Source organism: Schistosoma mansoni, chromosome 1 (genome assembly GCF_000237925.1).
Source record: "Schistosoma mansoni strain Puerto Rico chromosome 1, complete genome".
Classification (NCBI taxonomy): domain Eukaryota; kingdom Metazoa; phylum Platyhelminthes; class Trematoda; order Strigeidida; family Schistosomatidae; genus Schistosoma; species Schistosoma mansoni.
This window is the reverse complement of record NC_031495.1, coordinates 33,432,930-33,459,296: the sequence shown is the minus strand read 5'-3', so window position 1 is coordinate 33,459,296 and position 26,367 is coordinate 33,432,930. Positions and strand designations below refer to the sequence as shown.

General features: G+C 32.4%; 1 protein-coding gene across 1 annotated transcript in view; it reads right to left on the bottom strand.

Moving 5' to 3' along the window:
- Smp_028030 (putative slit-robo rho gtpase activating protein) overlaps nt 1-25,790 on the bottom strand; it is a gene marked incomplete at its 5' end in the record, with an annotated part of 61,469 nt that extends 35,679 nt beyond the window's left edge. Inside the window, 6 exons of the mRNA XM_018794146.1 lie at nt 1,631-1,852; nt 5,479-5,607; nt 9,846-10,073; nt 17,348-17,513; nt 19,860-20,043; nt 25,682-25,790. Of these exons, the coding sequence (XP_018648588.1) occupies nt 1,631-1,852; nt 5,479-5,607; nt 9,846-10,073; nt 17,348-17,513; nt 19,860-20,043; nt 25,682-25,790 (1,038 nt within the window). The remainder of the gene's footprint in view (nt 1-1,630; nt 1,853-5,478; nt 5,608-9,845; nt 10,074-17,347; nt 17,514-19,859; nt 20,044-25,681) is intronic.
- Between the last annotated feature and the right edge of the window lie 577 nt (nt 25,791-26,367).

The following is a 26,367-nucleotide window of genomic DNA, read 5'->3' as shown; positions in this document are numbered from 1 at the left end:
AACAATAAAAGCAGTATTAAATTAAAACCAATACACTTCCAATTACAATTTCTCTAATGCGTATGATTTCCAAGGAAATAAAAATATAACAGCGACAAACTACTGTATAACATAGTTTAACCAGTCTACATGAATGATAAATAATAATCAGATGAAAATTGTGTACCTAATTTAACAAGCACAACCTTTATGCACACAAATTCAAGCCATACTATTTCAATAATTTGCTAGAGATACTACCTACTTGCTTTAACTACTGTAAGCGAGTGAGGGATTCGAACCTATAACCTACAGGTAGAAAAATGAGTGCGTTAATAACTAAGCCATAATCTGACAGTTATGAACTTTCGTTCCATTTTTGTCTGAGTGGAACGGCATTCAACTTCATTTACTTTGGTTTCGGTAACTGGGTAGTATTCAACAGACCTCGCAAATTAAGTGTGGCTGAAGGCCACGAGTACATGAATCTGCACTTGTTAGTAAGTTGATAATGATAAATTCTTCCAAATTACTTTTTGCGAATCTACAGACTATCGAAAACTTTTTTTTACCGAATTCAACACGATTAGCGAATTACAATAGACAAATAATACAGAGAAATGCTGACAATTGAATAAATACCAAAAAGCACTTCAAAAATCAAATTACATCGAAACACGACCAGATAGGTGTGATTATTCACCAAAGAATATAAGCCTAAATATATAATGCATTGATTTATTTATTTAATGATACAAGGTATCAATATTTAAAGCATTTTCCTATAATTTGAAATCCAGCACACATTTGTAATATATAAATACATATGGGTCAAAAAGTATTAAAAAATATCATATTTATTAGTTTGCACTGTGATTTTCCATTAAACGGTAAGAGGAACGGGAATTATGAGTGCATCAGGCAAGTACTACACCTTATACTACTGTGTAGATTAAATATTTATCAAAAAACACCCTGTACTAAAATCTGAAAAGGTTAGAAACACAAATCAAATGAAGTATATCACTACAACTATTTCATTAATAAAAAATATTTCAGTAAAGATGGGGAATGGATAGAATGAAAGAAAATACAACTGTAATTATAACCATCATCAATACAAATGGTATCATTAGGTATTACTATTAATTGATAAACGAAAGCATCTAGGAGAGCGTGTAGGTCATCATTAATAATATGGAAACTCATAACACAACAAGAATAACATGAAAAGGATTAAAATCAGAAAATACATGTGGTTTTGATAGCTAAAATACTAAAGGTAAACTCGGAATCGTTATTATGGAGTGAACATTGTTACTTAACGGGACACTAATAAGTACAACTAAGGAATCGAATGTATAGAGAAAAACATAGATTCTAAAACTCAACGTAGAGCAATACTTAAGTTCAATACCATAGCACAGTTTAATGTGCAAATTAATCACCAATCAGATATTCATTCATTTTATTAACTAACTAATCAAAACACAATACTTATGTATATTGATTAAATAAAATTCAATGGGAGCTTCATGTTTGAACAATAATAGCAACAATACCATCGTCATACTGACCAATGATAATTGTCAAAATCAACTACATGTAAAGTTAATCGCAATACAACAGTATAGATAACATATACACTTACAATATCTTCTTTGGATGGCATAAATTTAAAATAACCCGGACGTGTATACACTTGTTCATTACGTTTAAAAAAGCATGCTTTATCTTGTCGTAAATCAAGTGCTGTAATATTTCTATTTAACATTTCAACAATTGAACCATGACATGATTTCAATGTTTCTTCACAACTTAAATGCATCATTGCTGAACGCGCCAGACTATTATGGAAACCACAAAACAAGCACTAAAAAGAGAGACAGAGATAGGAAAACAGGGAAAGTAAGACGTGAACAAAGTACGATATATATATATATATACGGAGAAGTATGTTTTTAAACTGAGTGTGGTTGGCAAAATAACTGTAATAATGAAATAGATGGGACGGAAACTAAAGTGCGGTTTTCAGGTGGAGATTAGTTGAACAGAAGTAGAAAGCAGTAAGCAGCTACAGTAATAGTGTAACAAACAAGAACACAGGTAAGGACAACCGACTGTATTTAAACACAAAATTACAGAACCTCTTGGTAAAATATGAGAACCATACACTGAATACTTCATTCGCAAATTTCCATCGTTTGTCCTTCACATGCTGTATAAATCTTCCAGTTCACAATTATTTTCGATTTTCCTTTCTATTCGATTCAACTCGATCTTCTTAGCCTTCTGCTGCCAGGTTTTATACTTCCGATAGGTGTTGCATACTACTTACGTCTGCCGACATAAATAGCATACACCACAGTAGTAAATCAGTGATTACGATTTAAATAAATTGACAAAATTATTCAATGGAAACTTTAAGTTAACTAGTCAGTCAGCCATAGCCAACGTACAGGCTGGCTATATATATGTACTGGCCCAAGTTGCTATACTACACTAACACAATTAGATGAAATTCACAAGATGAACGGTAAACGATACATTTCTTCACCCTCCGACAAATGTAAGAACACCGTCATATTTATCAAAGGCCAACAATCGCAGTGTTTCTTGATATCAGGGCTGCTTTCGATTCGTTGAAGAGGACTGTTCTCTGGAATTGTCTATTGAAGAAGGGTGCGCCTGAGAAGTTTATTACCATCTTAAAGGCCCTTTATACAAACACCTCAGGCAGAGTGAGGGTATACAACCACCTTTCTCCACTGTAAGCAAAGATGGATAGTGGCTAGCATTGTTCTATTCAAGCAGTGGGGTCAGGCAGGGTTGCCCAATCTCACCATTCCTCTTCAACTTTGCCATCGACGACATCCTGGAAACAGCTCTGATGGATGTAAGTAATGGCGGTGTGGATCTGCTGCCTGGAGAAAGACTTCTCGACCTCGAGTATGCGGATGATATTGTCTTACTGTGCGATAATGCCCAAGGCATGCAATCCGCACTTAATCAATTGGCAATCAGTGTCCTCAGGTACGGTATGGGCTTTGCACCTTCGAAGGGCAAAGTACTTCTACAAGACTGGCAGGATTCTAATCTTGCACTCACCCTGAGTGGTGAGCAGATTGTAGTAGTCGAGAAGTTCGTGTACCTAGGTAGCTGCATAATGGCTGGTGGTGGCGTGAGTGATGAGATTGATGCGCGTATAACGAAAGCCAGAGCGGCTTATGCCAATCTGAGCCATCTTTGGCGTCTTCGTGATGCTAGTCTGGCTGTAAAATGTCGGGCCTACAACGCGTCGGTGAGAGCAGTTTTGCTCTATGTTTGTGAAACCTGGCCTCTCCGAGCTGAGGATGTTAGACGACTCTCTGTGTTCGATCATCGTTGTCTCCGAAGGATTGCTGACATCCAGTGGCAACACCATGTTAGTAATGCTGAGGTTCGGCATTGTGTTTTTGGGCGCAGAGACGACAACACGATCGATGTCACCATCTTGAAACACCGACTTCGGTGGCTTGGACATGTTCTACGAATGCCGTCTCAGAGACTCCCACGTCATGCATTATTTACCGACGCTGGGACTGGTTGGAAAAAGCAGAGAGGTGGTCAGTGTATGACATCGTGTCGTGGTATGAAAGAAATCTGCAAAGGGCTGACTTCCGTTGGTCCTTCAAGACTCCCTGGCTGAGGTCCAAGAGATGGTGCAACACAGTGGCTAGAGACGTTATGGTTCAGAATAGAAGCCAGTGATGATCCTGCTGTAACCTTCTTTTACTTTCTTCAAAAAGGGTGGTTATAACTTCCTTAACTGAAATAGTTCTTCTGGTTGTACATCTCAGTTTCCCCCATCATTACTCTTTTTTTCTATATGCATCTTACCACTTTTCTCTTCTCATTCTCATTGTTTTGTGTGGTGCATATATATCTGGTGCCCCCTTGTACCAATATTTGTGTTTAAATAAATAAATAGGATGGTGTATCCGATGAACCGTGGCGAAAAAATAAGATTAACAATGGTTTATAAGTAATGACAAACAGTAGTTTAGTGGATTAACATTTATTCTTTAGATAGTAATGATAAAATACACGTAAAATAATTAATTTTAAATTAAATTAACTCATTCACCAAGTATTCGGCTGTGAGCCACACTCTAAGAGCGAGGACTAATAATGATACTTATCCGATTGCTCAAACCAAAGTAGGTGGACGGAGGTTGAAAGTGGGACTTAGTGGCTAGAAATCGGGAGCCATAACAGCTAGGCCACCGCTCCACTGATGATAGTCACTCATTAGAACCGGTAACATTTATCACAATTAGTTTTCTAGGGTAGGGACTGGGTAAGCAAAAACACAAGTCGTTCGATGAGCAATTTTTCAGTAGTTTATACACCAATCAGTCAGTCATAAACAACATAGAATCTAACACATATGTCCATCTGAACTAATCAACTAATTAACTTTTTAAATAACATTATTAGGTTTTGGATGATACATACTCGAGAGTGTTATCATCAACTCTCCTTTATTCACTAATATCGAGTGATGAACTGTTTGATAGTAACGAAACAATTCAAACGGACATAAACAACTTGTAGTGTATACTAGAAAATTTACTAAGGCAGCTGTATGTAAAAAGAGTAGTTCCTATAAGTAGAAATTAGTGAACCATAAGTAACTAAAATTGCTTGGAAATCCCAATTGCTAATTCAAAACTAAATATCAACGTTTTATGTGCAACAATAATTGACCGACGAAAATAAAAGTTTCTGTATGTAAAATTATTGAAATACTTTTTCTAAGTTACTTATCAGTACATCAAGCTGAAGTAGATGGAATGGAGTTGGAGACTGTAAATTAGTGATTAAAAGTCACACATCCTAACCATTGAGTCAGTGCTCCGCATATGTTAATTAACTACTGTCATGTTGATGTGAGCGGATTCAAAAGTTTCGAGATTGTGTATTTTATTCTTGATAAAATAGATATCATCCATGTTATTAATAAAACTTGATAAATATTACTCACCAAATCAATGGTATTTGTTCATTATATTATTATCTACACAGTGATATCATAATGCTTTTTCTGTTTATTTATGTGAAGAAACTATCAAAACCACTTAGTGCTTTCATCCATTATGAATATTTTCGATGAGGATTCTTCTCCTGAAATAAAAAGTAGGTCTCGCAAATTCAGCAGACCCATTTTCTCGATATTCTCTATTGACGAAAACTGTCTTTACAGTTAACACTGTATCTTTTCCGTCGAGAATGAGTGACGTATTAGATAGGCGAATCGTTATTTTTATTGAATAATGTGCTGAGAAAACTTACACCATTAACCACTATACTAAGGTGGAATGATGGGCGAAATCAGCAAACTATTCATGTTGGCGTACGCCTTAAATAGCAGTTTACATCTGCTATCTTGAAGGACGTATTCGCACTAATATATATATATATATATATATATATATATATTCATAAAAATGACATTACCTCAACTATATCCGGCGCCTCTTGAGTGAAATAACGTTGAACACTGTGGTTAGTAGCAGCCAACTGTATTAAATATTCATTTCGTGCACGAGTTGTTGATAAAGTTGCGTTGATATAATTCGCTTGTTTCTATCATGCAACAAAACATTAAAATCTTATTATAATAATAGTAATAAACAAAAAGATGCATAAATGAATGGATAAACTAAGCTCTTAGTTAACAATGATCACTGAATAAGAAATCTTTCTAAACCAATAATAAATTAGATGACCGTGATCCTCTTATGCGGAAATTTAAAAAATTCTCGAAGATAACAGTGAGTTCAATCCTTTAACAATTTTAAACAGTACTGCAAAACCATAAGATTATATATAGTTCAGTTTAGCTGAAAATTCGGAAGTGATAAAGTTAATTCAGATAACACTTATCCTCATCATCTTACAAGATGAATCAAAAACGTGAAAATCCTTGATTTAATATGAATAATAATGTGAATGATCCGTATGTTCCGTTTGTGGATAAAATCGACCACATCCTGCTGCTTACTTAGCTAGATGATCTCAAGTGAAAAATCACTCTCTATAATGTTAATCATTGTAGGTAAAATCTTGAAAAATACATGATAGATCTCACTATATTGTCCTTCCTATAGCTGATCGACTACTGTAAGCCATTCAATGTATCGTTCGTATGACTCATGTAATGAAGAAACCTTGGGCATATACGATACTAAAAATGATTAAACATTCAGTTTAAATGATGGTAATTGACTTTAGATTGGTGAATACACGCAGATCATGTTCATTTAAAGATTGATCGCCAGTTCATGAAACATTCAATTTTTCAAATGAATTAAAAGAGCATGTTCAAATCAATTTAAAGATGAGAATAGCGTCTTATTAGTGCAGCAGAAAAAGTTTATCGAAAATGTAAATGAGTCATCAACGGGCTTTCTTCTTATTTCATGACTTTACCATTTTTAATTGTTCAAGATGAAGGGAAAAAATATGTTACTTAAGATAAATTGGAATTCTATATGAAGAAATGAGACACTGGTGCTTAAGATAAATGTTACTCTAGAATATTTATAAGTGCGAAGAAAGAAATGTGTACATATTTGCGTCGACCAGTAACATGCACATTACATTGACTACATACTTCCAATGATAGATTACAACAAACAAATTTTACAAATATTTCTCATTGATCTTGACTTTTGAACACAAAGTAAGCAGGAAATAATTAATGTAAAATACATAAAATTGTCTAACATCACGAATATTTTATATTATAAATTGTACTACCATTTAACATCAATAAAACTTGGTAGATATCTTTTAAGACACCATAAAAAGAGTACAATAATCGCAAGCTTTATTATCTTTAAAATGATGTCTTGACGTTATTTCGTGAAGTAGCTTTAGCTCAATGCCTAAGCCTCCATTCTTTTAGACAACTGAATTGTAAATTTATACACCATTTAGATGTATTAATTTGAGTGATCAAACAGTGTTTTCCATCTTGACAAAACAAATTTAGTTTCAAGCGTTTCTGGACTCATTGGAAACCTGATAACTAAGATTAAGAGTTTACATTACTGTGATAAAAGAACATTTACTCATTTAGTTTGAGAGACCATATTTACCATACACACGAATCTGAAGAATGAAAGTAAATGAAACTTCGACAATGTCATTAATTAAAACCGTACAAAAGCACAGTAAAATAGAAATATATTGGTTTATTTAGGCCTCGAAAATACAGAGTGAATACAATTTTTCTTCTGAACCAAAGGCACTCAGCTGTAAAAATTTGTAGACCTCCGCCCACTCAATGTTAGTTTTCCATGCATTAATATTTTGGAAGAAACGCTGAATCTTCGTTTCTCAATGTTGTAACAAGTTTATTTCAATTAAATAAATAAGAATTGAGATTCACATGATTCTTTCAAGTGCAGAAAATATGAGATTGAACAACTTCTTTTCATGGTTTTTCAGTTACCAACTTTAAACAAATCTTTAGTTGATTATACACAAATGAACAAGAATAACTCACGTTAATCTTGCTGTCTAATAATAAAAAAGTTGTTTATAATGGCATGATCAAATGTATTAGGCAAACTACTACAAATTCATAAACCAAATTGATTTTCACTTCCAGGTACTTCATGGAAACTTCATAGTATTGATTGTTCATAAAACCACCGAAGGGAAGATAGTTTTTGTAGCAAATCGTATAAATTTGACGCTTTATTTATTCTTAACTTATCAACCTAACTTATCCAATGTTAAAATCTCTTTAAACGAATAGTTAGAAAAAACATTTCATCCATTATTGACATACAATATGAAAACCAGAAATATCTCTATATCCTTCTTTAGGTGAACAGTAAAAGTAAGGACAAAATAAGTAATACAAATGCGAAAAAAGCAAGCAAAGAAAAAACAAAAAATAAACAGGTTCAAAATGTTCAGTACAAATCATCTTTGAAATATCGATAGAAGATAACTAAACAATAACAACAAAGATTATGATTAAGAATAAATAATGCATTTTATAGATCCATAATCTAGTTTCAAAAAAAAATCAATCGTAGGTGGAATAATTTGATACACAAACAAAGAGAGGAGAGAGACTGATTAAGTAACTTTGTACAAGGTAAAAACTGAATGACAAAGGAACCAGAAATAATCAGTGATAAACAATGTATATAGGTGAAAAAGTCGAAAAAAGTTATTTATGACATGTTTTGCGCATAAATTATATTGTTTCAGTCACTTTGTTAAAGTGATATTCAGAATTCAGCAAGTGTATATTAGTATAAAAATTGAATCCATATTTACTGGCCTAGTCATAAGTATGGGGTTGAGGAATAATATGCGCTACTGAAAGTCAAAAGTAGTAACAGTACATTATAACTGCATTATAGCACTGAAATATAGGACAATGAGCTCATATTTTCCTACTTTTTATGAATTGCTATATTTATTCTCATCTATTATATTTGGATCCTATCTGTAAAGAACTTTCAAAAATTAACAGATGTTTTCAATACTTGGCACTAGTTATAATCAAACTTGTTTAAATGATACATAAAATTAAACCAAAGAAGATTGACTAATGGGCATTGCCAAAGTAAACTTGGTCGACATTGTGTTGAACGACGATATTCACGGAATCGAAGAGATATCCAAAAGCGTATTAAAGTGTGAATATACTGACTACAGTTCAGTTTTACGGCAAATGATGTATATTGTGAAAAATCGGAGCAAGTTACAAGAATGTTGTTACAAATATAATCAAAGTACCATCCACATGTCACCAAACAATCAAATAAGCAACGCTGTTGTCAGACGTAGAAAAACTGTACTGACTGACGCAGTCTGAAACATATCACACCGACAACCGTAAGTTATGTAAGAATACGTGGACCAGTATGGTAGAGCTGGTGTATCCTTTTCTAAATGTTCATTCAGATGGCATGTACCATCATACAGAAATTTTTTTAAAGTTTATAAAATCTGTTCGCTCATTATAAAACAACTGTTATATCAGTCACAGAGTGTTAATACCAATTTTTGTTCAGTTGCATTAATGTCTCATCTTTTGAAGCCAAATTCGCTAACTGTGGCAAGCATTGTGCCTGGCGTTCTCCAAATTCGTGGTTGGAGCACAGATTCAGTCAGAACATTAAAAAGAAACATGAATGATATTTGATCCGACCAGTGACCATTAATCAATCGTAATTAACTTTGTTGTCAAATGATTTTTATCATACCAGTGATTGGAACTTGTGACCATTGCAGAATAAATCTGTTTCCTATATTATTATTTACTTATTAGTTCTGGTTTCGGCAATCGGTATAAATTAATTATGTTGCTTCTTGTTTTCAAATTTGGGCGTGATTACTCTAGCCACGATATTAACTAACACTCAATCTTGAGGATATCTTTTTAAGATACACAAAAAATATCTTGTTTTTTGTTCTATAGTGTTGCAAACTGGAGTACTCTACACTAATAAATGAGGTTCTGCCCTATTTAAGCACCGTTTTGCTTCCATATTGTACTACGAAAAAGTAACGGCTTTTCTATTTCAATTTCTTCAGTCGTTATGTTACACGTTAGCGCACCTCCGTTTTCAGAATGATTAGTGGGATCTAACAACCTACCTACATACTAAAACCAAATATGAAAATGAAAAGCTTTGAGATCACATACATAAAACCAAAAAAATAAATTTCTCATTGTAAGTGGACCCGCCTATACAACACTGAAGGATAAAACATGGTGAGGAAGAAAAAGAAATAAAATAAAATCTATCATTGAGATATAAGCAAAAGTGTTATAATATCTGTGCACTAACCAAGTCGAATTCGTTTTGAGCTCGCATAGACCGTTGACTATTATCAGGATCTTTGCCTTTACTACGGGCTTTTTGATTAGCAGCTAACAGTTTATCTTCAGCACGACGACGAATCCGATCAGCCTCTAATGCTGCAGCTTGCCTATGTGCATATTCACGTTGATCGGCCTGGAGTTTAGTAGTATTGGCTAAAACACGATCTTGACATGAGGACATCATTTCACGACACTACACAGATAAAATACAAACATCGACATATTTTCTCAACCATACAGACAAAACGAAAATGTTTCACTGACATTAAATTAGAACAATAATTGAGCTAGATACTTTTTACTTAGTCCGATGATAGTTGAAAAAATCACAAATAACTAATCAGACTTTCAAATGGCATTTATCACAGAGTGACCTCAGTTGAGGTACTTTGGAAAAACAAGGAATGTTAGACAGTTGTTTCGTCCCAGTACAGGACTTCTCAAGAGTGAGCATCCAGGACCCTGTCGGCGATCAGATTCAAAACCCTCAGGTTTCGCGATGAGCGCCGAACTATTATATTATTAAGTTAGCGTCTACTGGTACATATTTCCAACTTTAACCAATTCATCAAATAAAACGACGGTTATTCCCTTACAATTAGGGTCAGTCTGTAATGTAAACCACTTTCAATTTCAACTAATCTTTACAAAACCCATGAATATCATAATCATGATTTGAGATAACTCCCTAAACTTTCAATGATAAATTGTGACCGGTAAAGCCAAACGATGTTACGAGTGAAATCGTACTCAACAATTTTATTGAGTGATCATCGCGCTACAGTATGAATCGATTGAAGTTGCAAACATGTACCACTATATGGCAATCCAGCAGTACATTGGTTAGGGGCTCATTATGAGCATTGAAGGTCTTAGGCTTGATTTTTAGAAGGATAGTATGTACCCACGGTTGAGCTCTTCACTAAGACGAAACAGACGTCAAATGCTACTTGGTTATCAATGATACACTGAATAAGATCAATCCATGACGAATATTACTTAGAAGCCAAACAAATAACCATAAAATCCCACTAATTGAGTACATTATTACTGTGACATACATCGATTTGCTATTATTTTAATCATATAAAGTAAAATTATGTAGAAAAATGCTTGTTTTCCTAGTTTCAAAGGTACGATGAGATAAAATAAACCAAAATCCAACACTAACCACTTCTCCAGACAGTATTCTCCACCCAATGTTACTATGTATTTACCTATAGATTTAAATGATTAATTATCAGAAGGGGTTTTGTGGATATTATAGTAATTTTAATAGTTGAGAGCATGAATCAATGGAAGCTAGACCACCATGGAAAACTTGGAAGCATTGGACGGCCGCAAAGCTGAGGAGTCCCACAATAGGAATAATTATCATTTTAAAATTAATAGTAACAAGATTACTCTTATTATAACATTTGTTATTCCTTCTTACACATTCACTTAAAACGTTTACAGAAATAGTAACATCATTACTTAATAAAGTAATTTTAACAAATTTTACACCAGCCAACTTATACAATTTCAGATTTCACAACGATGACTAGCTGAAACATACAGCTAAACGTTTTACCCGCTTTTAGTGTTTTTTGCTGACTGTAGCCAATAATCCTACAATTATAAAAGTATATATATATATATATATATATATATAGGGAGAGAGAGAGAGAGCTCCATTTCTATTTGCATTTTATACAGTCCCGAGGACTAATATAGACCAGTTGAATCACAGAAACAGGCAAAGTATAAATACAATTGTACAACCTACACAAATCAAGAAAGTAAATATTACTATAAGAATTCCACCTTCACACGTTCATCGAATAAACAATTAAGACAATATATTGGTTTATGTGAAATACAATGAATTTTATGAAGTATTATCAGTAAGTTTAGAATTATTATGTAATGCGGAAAAAAGCAAACAAATGAAATTACTGTGATATGATTGGGCAAGAATTAAACCTGATAGTCAGGGGTTAGTTCTACTGCAAATTGAATGATCTAAAGTTGTCGTGTCTTTCAATCCTTTGTTTGTTGATTGACTTCTAATAAGGTATGTTATTTTCATATTTGAAAGCATGAGTCAATTGAAGCTAGACCACCAAGGAAAACCTGGAAGCACGGCCGTCCAGCTTCAATTGACTCATGCTTTCAACTATAAAAATACTAAATCTCCACATAACCCCTTCTGAGTATGTTATTTTGTTAAAACAAAAATTTATTCTACTATTTGTCTTCCGATATCAGACCAACTAGGAGTTTAAATCAATAACTCGGTCTTCGTCAATTCATCTCCTTGAATATCATCTATCGATTAGCAGTGGATTTATTTACTTAACAATTACAAAACTCCTACATAAGATTCTCTTCATAACACATTATTTTCTTATAAAGACACAAACATCTTACGATTGAATTTATAGGTCGAATTGCTCAAACTAAAGTTGATTATCATATTCCAACCTGTTACATTACCATTGCGTTCACGATTCAAACATCGAATTGTTACAAGCTCAATAAATTCATCGTAAAAAGGCATTTGATTTCTTTTTATTTTATATCCTATCACTAAACAAACTATGTGAGCGAATATAAGAATAAAATTGAATGGAAAAAAATAGTTATTAAACCATACACAGAACTGTATCTTGTTAAAATGCTGATTAGTGCGTAGATAGAAGATAAGTACAAAGGAAATAAAGTTTCAAGTCTACGAGAAGAAATAAACAGTGAATTTCAGTTGTACACAAATCAGCTTATGAAGTAGTCAATAACAAAACAAAACAGAAAATAAACTTATGATTTAAGAAACGATGAAAATTGTAAAATAAAACTTCATTTAATTAGTTTTGACCAATTGAGTGGCAACATTCTGGTGAAGATAAGGGGTGTTGACATAATCTACTTTACTTACTTCGATTTGGATAGCTGAGCAGTTTATCACCAGCCTTCATACTTAATCATTTTATATTCGATTAGTGAGTTTCACCGAAAATAATGATATATTTCAATAAGTACAGAGGATAGATTTTTTATTTAAACTATAGGGATGCGTTTAAATTGTCAATTTAGAAAAAAAAATTGTATCAGATTTGACAACAAAATTTATGTTGATAAGATCATAAACACAATAAGTTCAACAATGAGACTTAGTGAAAAACAGTGTTTTCTGATGGACGAATGGATGGATGGATAGATAGATAGTTAATCTGAACAAGAGTTCATCGATTCAAGTTTCTAAATTATTCACAGGACAAGAGGATATAAGTGAAGAAGAAAAGGAAGGAGAAAAGCTTTGAAATGAACCAGAAGGAAGAAACTGACGGACAATTTAATTGACATTGACAAGACAACAATTAATGGACATAAGTAATCACATAGCTAACCGATTTTCATTCATCAGCTGGACGTATTGATTTCCAATACGATGACTCTGATTTATGGTTGCATTGATACCATGAAGTTATTTGACAATATTTTGAATTAAATACAAATCACTGATAGTTTAATGAACAAGTTTCGCCAAGATTACAAAATTTTCATATATGTGGTTCCCCTTATTATCTTGAAGAGAACAAGAATAAAGAATTGAATAGAAAGACATGAATTCATTTTATTTCGTAAGTTCCAACCTTAACTCTTTGTTCTTGTTCTTTTTATATATACTTTTGTTGATAATGAGAATGTTTTTTACGACAGAAAAAGTAAGTATTTCTGATATGATTATATCCATCATACTTAACAATAACGTTTGAGCAGTAAGCAATGTTATAACAAGTTAAATACAGAAGTGTTTGGCTTTATTAGAATAAAAAAAAGTTGTACGCATTTCATGCTAGATCATTCTATAAAGCACTGAATATCCCGATGATCTGTCGAAATCATTTGGTTAAACTATAACAATAATTTTCGCGCGAGACCGATAGGTCCTGGGTTCGAATCTCGCGAGGTGGGATCGTGGATGCGCACTGCTGAGGAGTCCTACAACAGGACGAAATGGTCATCCAGTGCTTCCAGACTTTCCATGGTGGTCTAGCTTTAATCGACTCATGATCTCAACTATTTTAATTATTTATTTACTGGTTTAGGGGGTTTGTGAGTACTGTTAAATTTCATAGTTTAAATCAAGAACTGAAATTATTCAGACAACCAATGGAGACCATGAAGTATTTGATAACTGTTTCATCCCAGTATGGGAGTATCCTGAGGCACATATCCATGACCCATCTACGGACCAAGCCTAAAATATTCAAGTCTCACGATAGGCGCTTAACCTTTAGACCACTGAGTTGGTAACCGACCGCTTATATTCCTAGGTACATCAATTAGTATTTAACCTAACTAACCTATAATTACAGGTATCCTAAGAAAAAATGAGGAATTTTAGCGTTCCATCATCCTAAGTACAGTAACCATTGACGTATCCTTTCACATGATTGAACGCATTTTAGCAACAATAAAATGTTTTCTAGAATATTCAGTTTAGTTCATTTCTAAGTAACCAATAACTTGACACATGTAGAAACGTTAAATCTGGAACAAACGCAGATAGGTCCGATAAGATACAATTTATAATAAAAAGTAACAAGGGAAATTTAACTAAAAATTAAAAGTACGAAAGGAAATGATGTAAGTGTGGTGTATGCTACTTATGTTGACAGATATAAGTAGTATGTAACACCAATTAGAAGTGGAATACGAGGCATCAGAAGATTGAGAAGATCGAACTGAAGACAACAGGAATGCAAACAGTATGTAGTGAAGGAAGACGAAGTGGGGATAATTAGTTTATTGTCCAATGCAAAATTACAAAGTGTGTCCGTGAAATGTGAAAACCACACATTAAACATATCATTTGCACATCTTCCATCAGTTATCTCTTAAAAACTTCACTGTTCCTTCATTCCAGTTGTTATTACAATTACCCTCTGTTTACATTCCTATTGTCTTCAGTCCGATCTTCTCAATCTTCTGATGCCTTGTATTCCACTACCAATTGGTGTTACATACTACTTAAATCTGTTAACATATGTAGCGTACACCACATAAGTATTGAATTATTGAAATCCCAAGCTTCACACTGATAAGAGAAAATTATTAATTTACAATGAGTTTGAAAGAAAATATTCTTAGAAAATGTATCAAAACAAAAATATTTAAGATAATATGACGTAACTTCACAAGCACAGAGATTTATTGATTAAATGACTAACAATTACACAACAGGACTAAAACGGAACTGAAATGTGAAAAACACAGGTAGGTTTTGACCCTGACCGAGTGATTGAAAATTGAGTGCCTGGATAAAAAAGAGACGAAGACATAAAGAACAAAGTATCTCAACGAGAACTAATTTACGTTGAACCATATCACTACCTTTTATATTGATTTAATTACTTTCATTATTATCACAATCCATTCAACTGGAATCAATCCAAAGGTAAAAAATAATGAAACCAAACAACTTTATTTTATTGTTAATGGTCAAAGACATTGCCACAAATGATGATATATACTATATAGGTATTAAAACAATTTTATAGAATACAAAAATGTCACTAAATAGAAATGATATAAGTAAATAGAATGAAACTATTTTGAAACCAAAATAATCATGACCTATTTAGTTAGTAATAAAATAAGACTATTTCACAGATTGAATGACCTTTATATATAAATATATACAGTGAAATGAATTAAGTCAAAAATCATTCTCCAATAAACATAACCAAACATATCAATCAGTCAACGCAGCTGGATAGGCAAAAATGTAAATATTCTTGACGAACTAAGTGATCTTATTAATGTTCAGACACATTCACACACTTGACCATACACAAGAAATTACTGACAAATTACATATTTCAAGGCAAAACTTTATTTGTAGATAGCAGTCATAAACTATCGCATGCTAAATAGTACGTGATACAACTTTCAAAGTCTTCGATATTGAAAATGTGGCAAGGTTGATTGTTTTTGGAGCGGAAAAATGTTATAGAAGGATAATATTTGTCAAGAATGTCATAATGATTCAACTCATAAGTGAAGTTCTAGTTAAGGCATTTATATTTCAACTACAAAATGACAGGTTCAAAACCCACTACTACTACTTTAGTTTGTACAGTCGGAAAGAGCATCACACGACCACAACTGAAAAGTGGTTTAATGTTGAGTGTATATATAAGTACATGATTACTGGGTTGAATTGCTTACTGACGAGGCAAATTTAAAAATAAATAACTATAAATCAATGTGTGAAACTTTAATTTCTCGATTTTACAAACATACTGATAATACTGTTATCTATAATGTTGGCGCTAAACTTCCGTGCAATTCAACTACTGATGATTATAAAACTTTCATAAAAAATGTAACTCAGTAATCATGTATGAATTTTATGCACTCAGTATATATATATATATATATATATATATATATAGTGACGAAAATTAACCAACTACAAATTCACAGCACTAGCTTAGAAAACTATTTCGTCAGTCCATGAGTAGTGTAGGGAGATTCTAATGTACTGGATGATAAAAATAAGTGGCTGAAGAGCGTATGTTATAGGGTTCGTGAACAAATAGAATATACAAGATATACCGACTTCTTACCAACTAAAACTTTAGTGCATCATCTAATTATCACTCATTTTCTCTTATCGTCTGATAACCTTCCAATATATTTTAACATTTCTATCATTTTATAGATTTTACCTTAATGTTCTGTTAAGAGGTGTTTCACCTTGAACAATATACACTTTTATTCCACTTTCTACGCTAACAGTTCTGTGCGCCAAAAATTATTTGTGATTTAACCACGATATCATTTAACACAGAAAAAATGATTAATAAGAAGGTCTAATGTATATATTGTTTAATATTATCAATAAATGAAATAAATTATCAAATATATTGCAAGAACATATGAAAGAGGATGACTAAAACCTATGTAAAATCAGCCAGAAAGAACTCGTGATTTGTTACGATAATATTAATAACTGATAAAACATGAAGAAAAATCATCTGATAACCTTTATTAAATTTATTTAATTCCAATCCCAATTATATATATATATTACATTACTTTTACTAAGTTGCTGTATAAATAGAGCTATTCCACTTTAGTTTTGGTTTTTCTGACTTCCGTTCAGTAGATAAAGATATAGTGAAAGTCTAGTCTTCTTTGTCGCTAATCGACATGTGGACTGTTAACTTTGAAGTGTTGTCGTGTGCCAGTGGCTGTACTATCGAATTCGTATTATTTCCCATTCGTATTAGATAAATCTCAACAGGTCCTAGTTACCGCAATATAACACTAATATAATAAAACGAAATATTATGCTCAAAAAAGTTAATAAAACTTTAATAATAGTCTAATTATAGCGATTCAAATAAGATATTATGCTAAAACATAGAAAACTTAAACTTATTTTCCTAATTACACACAAAATAAAAACTTCACCTGTTTGTGCAAACGAACAGCATCTTCATCCATATCAGCTAAACGTTGAACCATTTGTTTCGAGAAAATATCAGATAAGGTTGCATGAGCTTCAGCTAGATGTAATGTTGAACCAAGTAATGTATTCCATATGGTAGTTGCTGTATAAGGCGCCCAATGAGGGCGTCTAAATATATTTTTGAAACAGAAAAAAATAAGAGAAAATAATCAAACCATTATGATTTTAAGAGATTAGTTACTTCAAGTGCCTTTAAAAATTCTACGAAAGCATTTAATGGAGCTACATTGTCAAAGGAGCATCTTATGTGAAAACAAAGACGAAACTTCAGTAGCAAAAAATATCTAATTAATCTAATCCTACTTTCATTTAGAAAAACAAATGACGAAAGAAACAATGCATCAATAACAGAAACCGTTCCCCAGAGATTATATCACACCAAGTTTTTGTTGTAATTATAAAACGAAAGATAATCGGCAAAATCAAAGTTGCTATTGAACAACTACAAAAAATATGGGAGCTGAAACAAACGTCTTGTAAAATTAACACGAACGTAGAGAAAGAAAATCAATAAGACGACAAAGTTGATAAAATGATGGTATCAATGGTTGAATCAACAAAATGAATGTAATAGAGGAATGAAAGGTATGGAATAATAGTACCAAAACTAAAGATCTTAATGAAGGCAAAAAATAAATATTTAAGCACTGAAACCGAATGATTTCGACTCATGTCGCCCTATGGTTTCTAAATATAAATCACAAATATCTTGTGGACCCTGACCAGAAAACTCAGACCAACAATCGATAACTTCATTGACTGATATAATGTTTTAGTCTGAACTAACTGAGAAGATATAATGGTTATTTAGTTATTTGTAATTAACGTAGGGCCTAGCAAAAACGAGCATTAGCTTACGTTTTCACACCATATTAACACAAGATAAAATCAACAAGATGAATACCAGAGAAGTTGAAATAATTATAACACCAATGATAGTCAACAAAATTAAATAGGATGAAAAGATACGTACGAAGAAAAACCATAACACAAGACCTAAAGGAAGATTAAACGTGAATCCATCTCTATCATTATGATTGATTCTGAGCCACATCACTTGACGTCCTCAACCACTGATCACCGTTAATCACCGTTAAATTTCAAAGTAAAACAATAAATTTAGACTATATCGATAAATTAATTAGCTGAAACATAAATTATACATGACTGATTAAAAGTGAAAATAAGGCGTAACTAACCACTAACAATAAATATTATATATATATATATATAACCAGTGTTCTGTCACCGACTTTCCTAAAATTTAGAACCCCATTATTGTTGTTATTATTAATGTTAAATGAATTGACATTTATACAGTGGTACAGAACACACTTTTCAACACATAAATACCTTTTCACCATTTAATATTTACTGAAGATCAATACAGTGAATTAACATTCTATGGTAATAATCACAGGGGGAAATTTGATATTTAATATCACCGAATGATACTAAATGGTGAAACTTTGATAACAAACAAAAATACATTTTAAAATTACCATATTACTTGTTTAATGTTGCAAAAATATAACATGTAATATACTGTGACAAAGCTGACTTGATTAAATATTCCCATAATACATAAATGAATTGAGGAAACCTGATTAGGTAACATGAAATACTGAAAGAATACAAACCACATATGAAGTAGAAAATTACTACAGATGTATGATAATTGATAATTAACTAGCGTTTATTACGTTCATTATGAAGTTCGTGAATGCGAACACGCAAAACTCTCAAAATCAATCATTTCATATCATACCAATTATGTTACCGTTTCAACAACTTTATAGCGACGTTGTTCATTATCATAATTTAACCCCGAAATAAGTACAAGCTACTTTTTTTACAGTAGTATGGATTAAATACTGACGAATATTCGATAACAAGTTTGGAGGAACTTTCATCACTAAGTCAAAAGTCTGATTTACGTAACACAATGTGTACACATACATACAGTAAAACGAATTAACAAGCACTGTATGAATTATAGCCCAACATTTAAGTCAGAATGTGATTACCAAACCACACTCATTAAGGAGCGTATCCACACATTCGATACACATTCAAATTCATACACACATAATCAGACAACGAATTCCCTAAAGATTAAAAGACACAACAAAGTCAACTATGATAATGAAATTGCGGAATGATAGAGTTGTTTATAAAATACAACAATACGTTAAAACAATCGTAGTATATTGCAACAATAAACTGTTTCAACAATAACAGTTTGTTTTTAGAAGAATAAATTCTTAACAAACTTCACAAGAAGACGAAAGTGACTAGGTCATTCTATGACTTGAATACACAAAAAAGGAAGTGTCTATCAATATATTATTGACCTTGTAATGAAACAAAGCCATCATCAGAATTCTCAGTGGGAAACCATCAAGCATGAGTGAAACAATCAACGACACATATCAATAAATGAAAAAAACTTACTTTGTTGTTTCATTCACATGACGTTGTTTTAATCCATTTGCAAGTTTAGCTAAAGCATCGGCATAATCCTGTTCTACACTAGCTCGTCGACGATAAAAATCCTGCAGTTCAGCGACTACAGTAGAATCAATATCTAATTTAAGATCTAAACATTTCAGCTGTTCTGTAAATTGACTGCGTAGGTCTGAAAAAATAAATATATGCAAAAAATAAAGCGCATATAAACAAACGTATTTATAACAAAACACCAAAACTGGCTCAAAAGTAAACAAAAAACCAAATCAGTAGGGTAAATAATAACCCAAGAAAGTATTATGAGTCTAAACAGCTTAAAAAAGCAATTTTATGCAACTTGGAATTACTCAAGCTATCATAATTGCTAATATCCTTAACCGAATATAAATACGATAGAAAGTTTACGGTTACAAAAAAAGAATACCACAGTATACAATACCTTTTATCCTTTATTCTCATTTCCTTTTATAGTAATCATCATATGAAGAAAAACCTGATTACTGGATATTAGTCGTCAAAGTTACTTTTAAAAGAGTATATGTATTATTGAATGATTTACCAGCCACAGATTAATGTACCTAACTTAAAACTACACTCTAAGCATGAGGACTAGCAAATCTATCTGCATGACCGAACCGAAGTAGATGGAGCGAGTTTTGAATTTGAAACTTAGTAGATGAAAGTTCAACGTCTTGACTGTTGAACCACTTTTCTTAAAAGATGTAACCGGTTGATTATACCTTAGATAGAAGTTCAGATATTTAGATCGGAAAAGACTAAAAATCTGGTTGAATAATGAGAAACTAATATGACGGTTAAGAATTACTTACATTAGGGAGTGATCGATCTACAAAAATTCATGTCCCCTAATCGCTTATTTGCTGAGCAACATAATCATGCATATTTTTTTATGCTTGAAATTTCCAATATCTAAAAATATCATTTTTCCATTTCAGAAAAACCTATTTTGATGATTTTCTTGTTTTTGTATATAAGTTAATTTAGGGAAATGGGTCAAAAATTTGATCTCGTAACCACTTATCGTTTCAAAGGTCCCACGAATTTTCCTCATCATTAAACCGTCAGTAACAGATACCGGAGTCAAAAATAATACTATCTTACCGTACATACAAACAAATTAACATGACCCACTGAAAGAAATTAGTGTAAAAATATGATAATAACATAAAACGCATGTTATCAAGAAGTAACAAAGTTGAACGATTTATTGGCGTGAGAACACGTCATGAATAGCCAGTCAAGGTCTTTTTGCATTTAGCATTACAACCCATCATTATTTTACATTTTAGATTACTTGTGACTAGACAATAACCTTCACTTGTCCATATACTTGTTTCATGTTTAGCAGAACTTAGGGGGCAGTTATATTCGGGACACTAGATCATTCCATTCACAAAAGCGGCAAAGAGATAATATAACAATGACATCTCTAAGCAATTTAGAAAGAACACGAAGACCAGAATACAACTGTGGATAAACAAAATGGCAAGGTTTGGCTGATTCTGATCTACTTCACTTTATATTAAAAGCCTGACTGCCCCTTTTAGTCATCTCAGAAATTCGCAGTAACCAAACCACAAATTAGTCCGAGGTATTTCTAAAACATGCAAACATAGCGTTTTAGTATGCATATTATATTCCCTCGTTTCCTCAGATGATTTATCTTCTAGTTTACTTATTGTACAGAGATATGCTTCAAAATCACTGGTTACCAAATATCCGTGATCGGAACGGCCATGTAGTACAGACAAATGATAAAAGTGATTACTAATATATATAACAAAGAGATCTTGTATGTTTTTTACCTTGCTACCAACAAAAATCCAATACATCAAACATAATACCAAATCTAATAAGACACATTTCCACGAGAACTTTTGATTGATGAAATAGCCTCGTTTTACTGAAGAACATGACAAATTTATTGAGTCACTACTTGAACCCATGTTTCAACACAGAGCGAAGAGTGAAAAGGTTATGAACTCTCAGTTATGTTTCCAGGTTCACCAGTTCTTTAGCGTACGTTATTCTCGATTTTCCATCGAGTAAACATGAGTCATAGGACATCAAGAGTTCAGTTATTAACTTGTTTTCCTAGACTTATTATATGAATACTTTTGGATTTCTTTTATAAACTGAGACGATCGAAATCCCCGGCCAGTCTAATCATCAGTTATAGTCTAATATCTCACTTAATATAAATATTGAAAGATTTATTTTTCTATACCTAATTATTTGAAAGCATTTTAATATTTAGTTTGTGCTGTTGATTTTTTTCCTCACCTATTAATAAGTAATATAGTACCATGGATTTATACGTTTAGGAATATAAAAGTAAACACCTAACTAAAAGTATATAATGGATCTTTTTTATTCAGAGTATTGAATAACAATAAGAAAATAAGAAAATAAAAGTGTGTGCCACAATATTTTAACACTGTGAAGAAAAAGACTATAAGTTCAGAATTCCATGAAATATTTATTGATGGAGAGAAAATTATTGTTATTTTCATTATTATTACTATCATTACCATTGTTAGTACAAGTGATAAGAATTATGTATTGCAAAATTGAAAGACTAAAGTAAGGCAAACCAGTTACCATTATATCAAGCTAGCTATTCGGGTAAGATGAAATTGAACAGCATAAACCCTCACTCAATCCCAATATTCCAAAACAAAATGACGATATACCAACTGGATTGAAAATAATCAACGAATATTTCATTATTAAATGTTTACATCTAATCTCTTTAAGTCACTGGTGTTAATCCATACAAGTTGCTCATATATATAAAACTGAACACCCTAACTACAGATTTATAATAACACATTATTTACATGAAGCATCTCTGTTAAGTACATGGTGAGTCCCATACATATATAAGAAAATAAAGATTAACTTATTTACCAGGTTCTTAGGTATGAGCTACACTTTAGGAGTAAGGGCTAATGACACTACACAGTATCCCAAACCGAAGTATCCATATACCATAATTTGATGAGCAAGAATCTTCAGTTTAGTCAAAATGTTAATGACCAATAGATATTCGTCTAAGCATCCATTTTTAGTCATACTGAAACTGTAAAACAATCTATGTACATGAAGACTGACAAGAAACGAGTTCAGCTAACTTCGTACATTCGAACAATACTGAACTGCCCAAATCAACTGCTTATTTTCATGAAAGAATTAAGTCATATTGTTAAATTATATTATAGTTAGTAATTTAAGTGTTTCTGTATTTTTCTGAAATCAAAATTATTTGAAATAAACTTTGGACAGTATCAGTCTGGCACTTCTGTACATCATAACAACATCTGATTTGAATAAAAACCAACTTCATAACATCGTGGATGGATTCAGTACAGTGTATTTCCACGTAAGCTTGAAAGTATTGATGAAATGAGTATTTCAGTCTGTGATTGAAGTGAGTCATACAGTACTCAAATTACTCAACATCATTTATGATATCCATAATCGATAAATAAGGTTCAACAACTGAATGCGTGCAATATACAGTACTTTATGCTTGGTGTTCTTTGTCCGCGAATATAGTCCATTTACAAGGTAAAACATTTTCATATTAGAAAATGTGCAGAAAGCAAGATAAGTAAATATCACTTCATCAATCAGTAACCATGATCACATGTACAACATGGATTGAAACGACAGGATGGATAAAAGACTGTACTAATTCCTAGGAAAAATGTATGTGGTAGCTTGACTAACAAACGCTTTCTAGTCAGAATAAAAAGCAACAAGTTACATCAGGAAAAGATGAGCATGAAAAAAAGGACTTTGTACGAATTCATATAAGCTTAAATCGTTACATTTTATATCACCATAGGAAGAGGGAAAACAAAAGGATGGAAATATTACAGAAGGTAGTAGTAGAAAAGAAAAGAGACATGTAAAAGAAACAAATTGAATTGAAGAGCGAAAATTATAGACCAATAGTATGTTCCAGAAGTTAAGGAAAAAACCCATTCGTTCCATAGTAGCTGAGTTCGGACAAAACTTATTGTACAGAAACAAATTACTATTATTTTCTATTATACAAGCAAGGCACTTGTACCTATCAATGTGACCTAAAGCAACAGTAAATGACTATACGGACGTATACTACACCACTGGTCTAACCGTTGTTAATCCTTTTCAATCCACCTCTTTACTAGTCGTCATAACTTTTGGAGGTAATCGGTATTAATGAAAGAGTAACAAATCTTACAACCAATCAAGTAGGTTGAGATTAATAACCTTACAAATTAAAAACCGAAATTTATTTGGTACTAAACTCATAACACTGGCATTCCCCATCCAGTGATTTCCTCACAATCCAGCAATTTTCTGAAAAAACTTCTAACCAAAGTACTTTAATCTCTTTTAAAGGTTATGTTTTACAATTACAAAGTAATACAAAAGGAACTATTGCACAGTATACTCGCTACGTCATAGGTGCAAAGAAATCTTACTTGCCCCAGAAGCGACGTCACTTGACAAAATCCAAAGTAACCTTCTGACTCAGTACATAGACCATGTGATTTACTAACCTATTACAGTGTACAGTAAATTCACCCCCTATATTTAAACTATATCAAGAGAGCTTGCGACAGAGTTTTTCAGGTGTTTACAGAACTATTTTAGTCAGTAACAATTTGCTTTTCCAGATAAACAACAAAAAATTTTATTTACATTTCAAACTGAATGACAAGTATGCCAAAAACGAAGCTAAAAACTATAATTTCTAGTGCTTCAAACGTATAAGTTAACAACGCTATATCATCTAAATTACGTTATGTTTGAACCAAGGACCGGCAATAACTAATGAAAACCAGAGAGCACTAGACGGCTATTTCGTCCTAACTGGTGCCTCTAAAGTAAATACACACTCAGGACAATATGCCAGGTCATACCAAAGACTCACCTCTCCAGAGGTTCTCCCATCGGTTTTAGTCCACGATAAAAACTAACTGTCAAATTAGCCATCTCAGACAAACTCTGTCTAAATACATTATATACGTCGTGCACTTGAGCAAATCGAGAAAGTATATTAAGGTATCTTTTCTAACGATTTATTGAAGCATGGGTTTGTCAAAAACACAAATACATGATGGTCACAGAAAAACTAAAAGATATTAGAAAGCGATGAATAAATGTTATTGTAAAAACAACACCATAAACTGTATATTTTAATCTTTCTCATATTTGCCCTCTGTGAGTACAGCAATTAGTAACTAAATCTAAAGCCAACGACTAAACACAATGCTATTTCTTGTAGTAATTTGTTTTCTTTTCTGATAAAAGAGATATTAAGTCTGTCTCATATCACTCACAAAAACTACATTGTTCGCCCACGTATACTGATTTTCCAATGAAAAACATCCATGCTTATGCGTCAGATATACTGTCAAATTAATGAATACTGAAACTGGAAAACTAGAAGTAATATTCGTTTAACAAATTAATTCATTCTAAAAAACGACACTGTAACGTTAGAAAATATAGAAGTTCTACATCCTTCAGAGCATTTCATTTTACCTATGACCAAAAGACGAAATCATAGAAAGAAAAACAGAAATTAAATTAAGATAGAGAAATGAATAAAAGGCATGAAACAGTTAAACCTTCTGTACATAGAGACCACTTAATTTTAGAAGTAACACTTTGTTTATAATAAAAAGACACATGTGCATGATTAGCGGAAACTCAAACGCATGCAAAGAATGGTGAGAAATAACAAGAAATCTAATGAGTGCAATGAAGTAAGAATTTTACAAACTTACGCCAGTCAATTCCCCCAATATATTTTGATGAAGAAATAGAACGTCGAGGATTGTTGCTTCGTTTGAGTGACCCACTTAAATGAGGACCGAGTCCACACGAATAATCCATTACCACCGACGCGTAAAGCGTGAAGCGTGAAACATTAGATCACACTGTACAGAATTCAAGCCAAACAGAAAGACAGACCATGATAAAATTTCAACATCAAATAAACAATAATTCTAGTTGTTCAGCTTCAGAGGGAAACAATAGCCAAAGATGAATTCCTCCTATGAATTTCGCCAAACAGGAAAAAGGAGGTATGGAAGTCTTCTGGCTGAATGACGAGTGTAAATTGAAAAGCATATATTTCACAAGAGAAAATCATCCTATGGGGAATATAAAAAGCTAATCCACCGAAAATCATTATCCGACCAGAATAACAAAAGATTTGAAGAGATTTAATTCGTGTAGAAAATTAGGAAGAAATCAAGTAAAAAAAGAACCATGAGGCATACAACGATAAGCATGTACAATGTTAAAGCGACCACTTACTGTGCAGGTAGTTCGATAGCGACTGGAGTTAAATATGTGGTACAATCTAGCCTAAATTTTTTACTTATAGCATGAATCATGCATTTATTAAAATCATACACATCAGGAAGAAATCAAAAGTTCAAAATCCGAAGCACGATACTCATTGAAA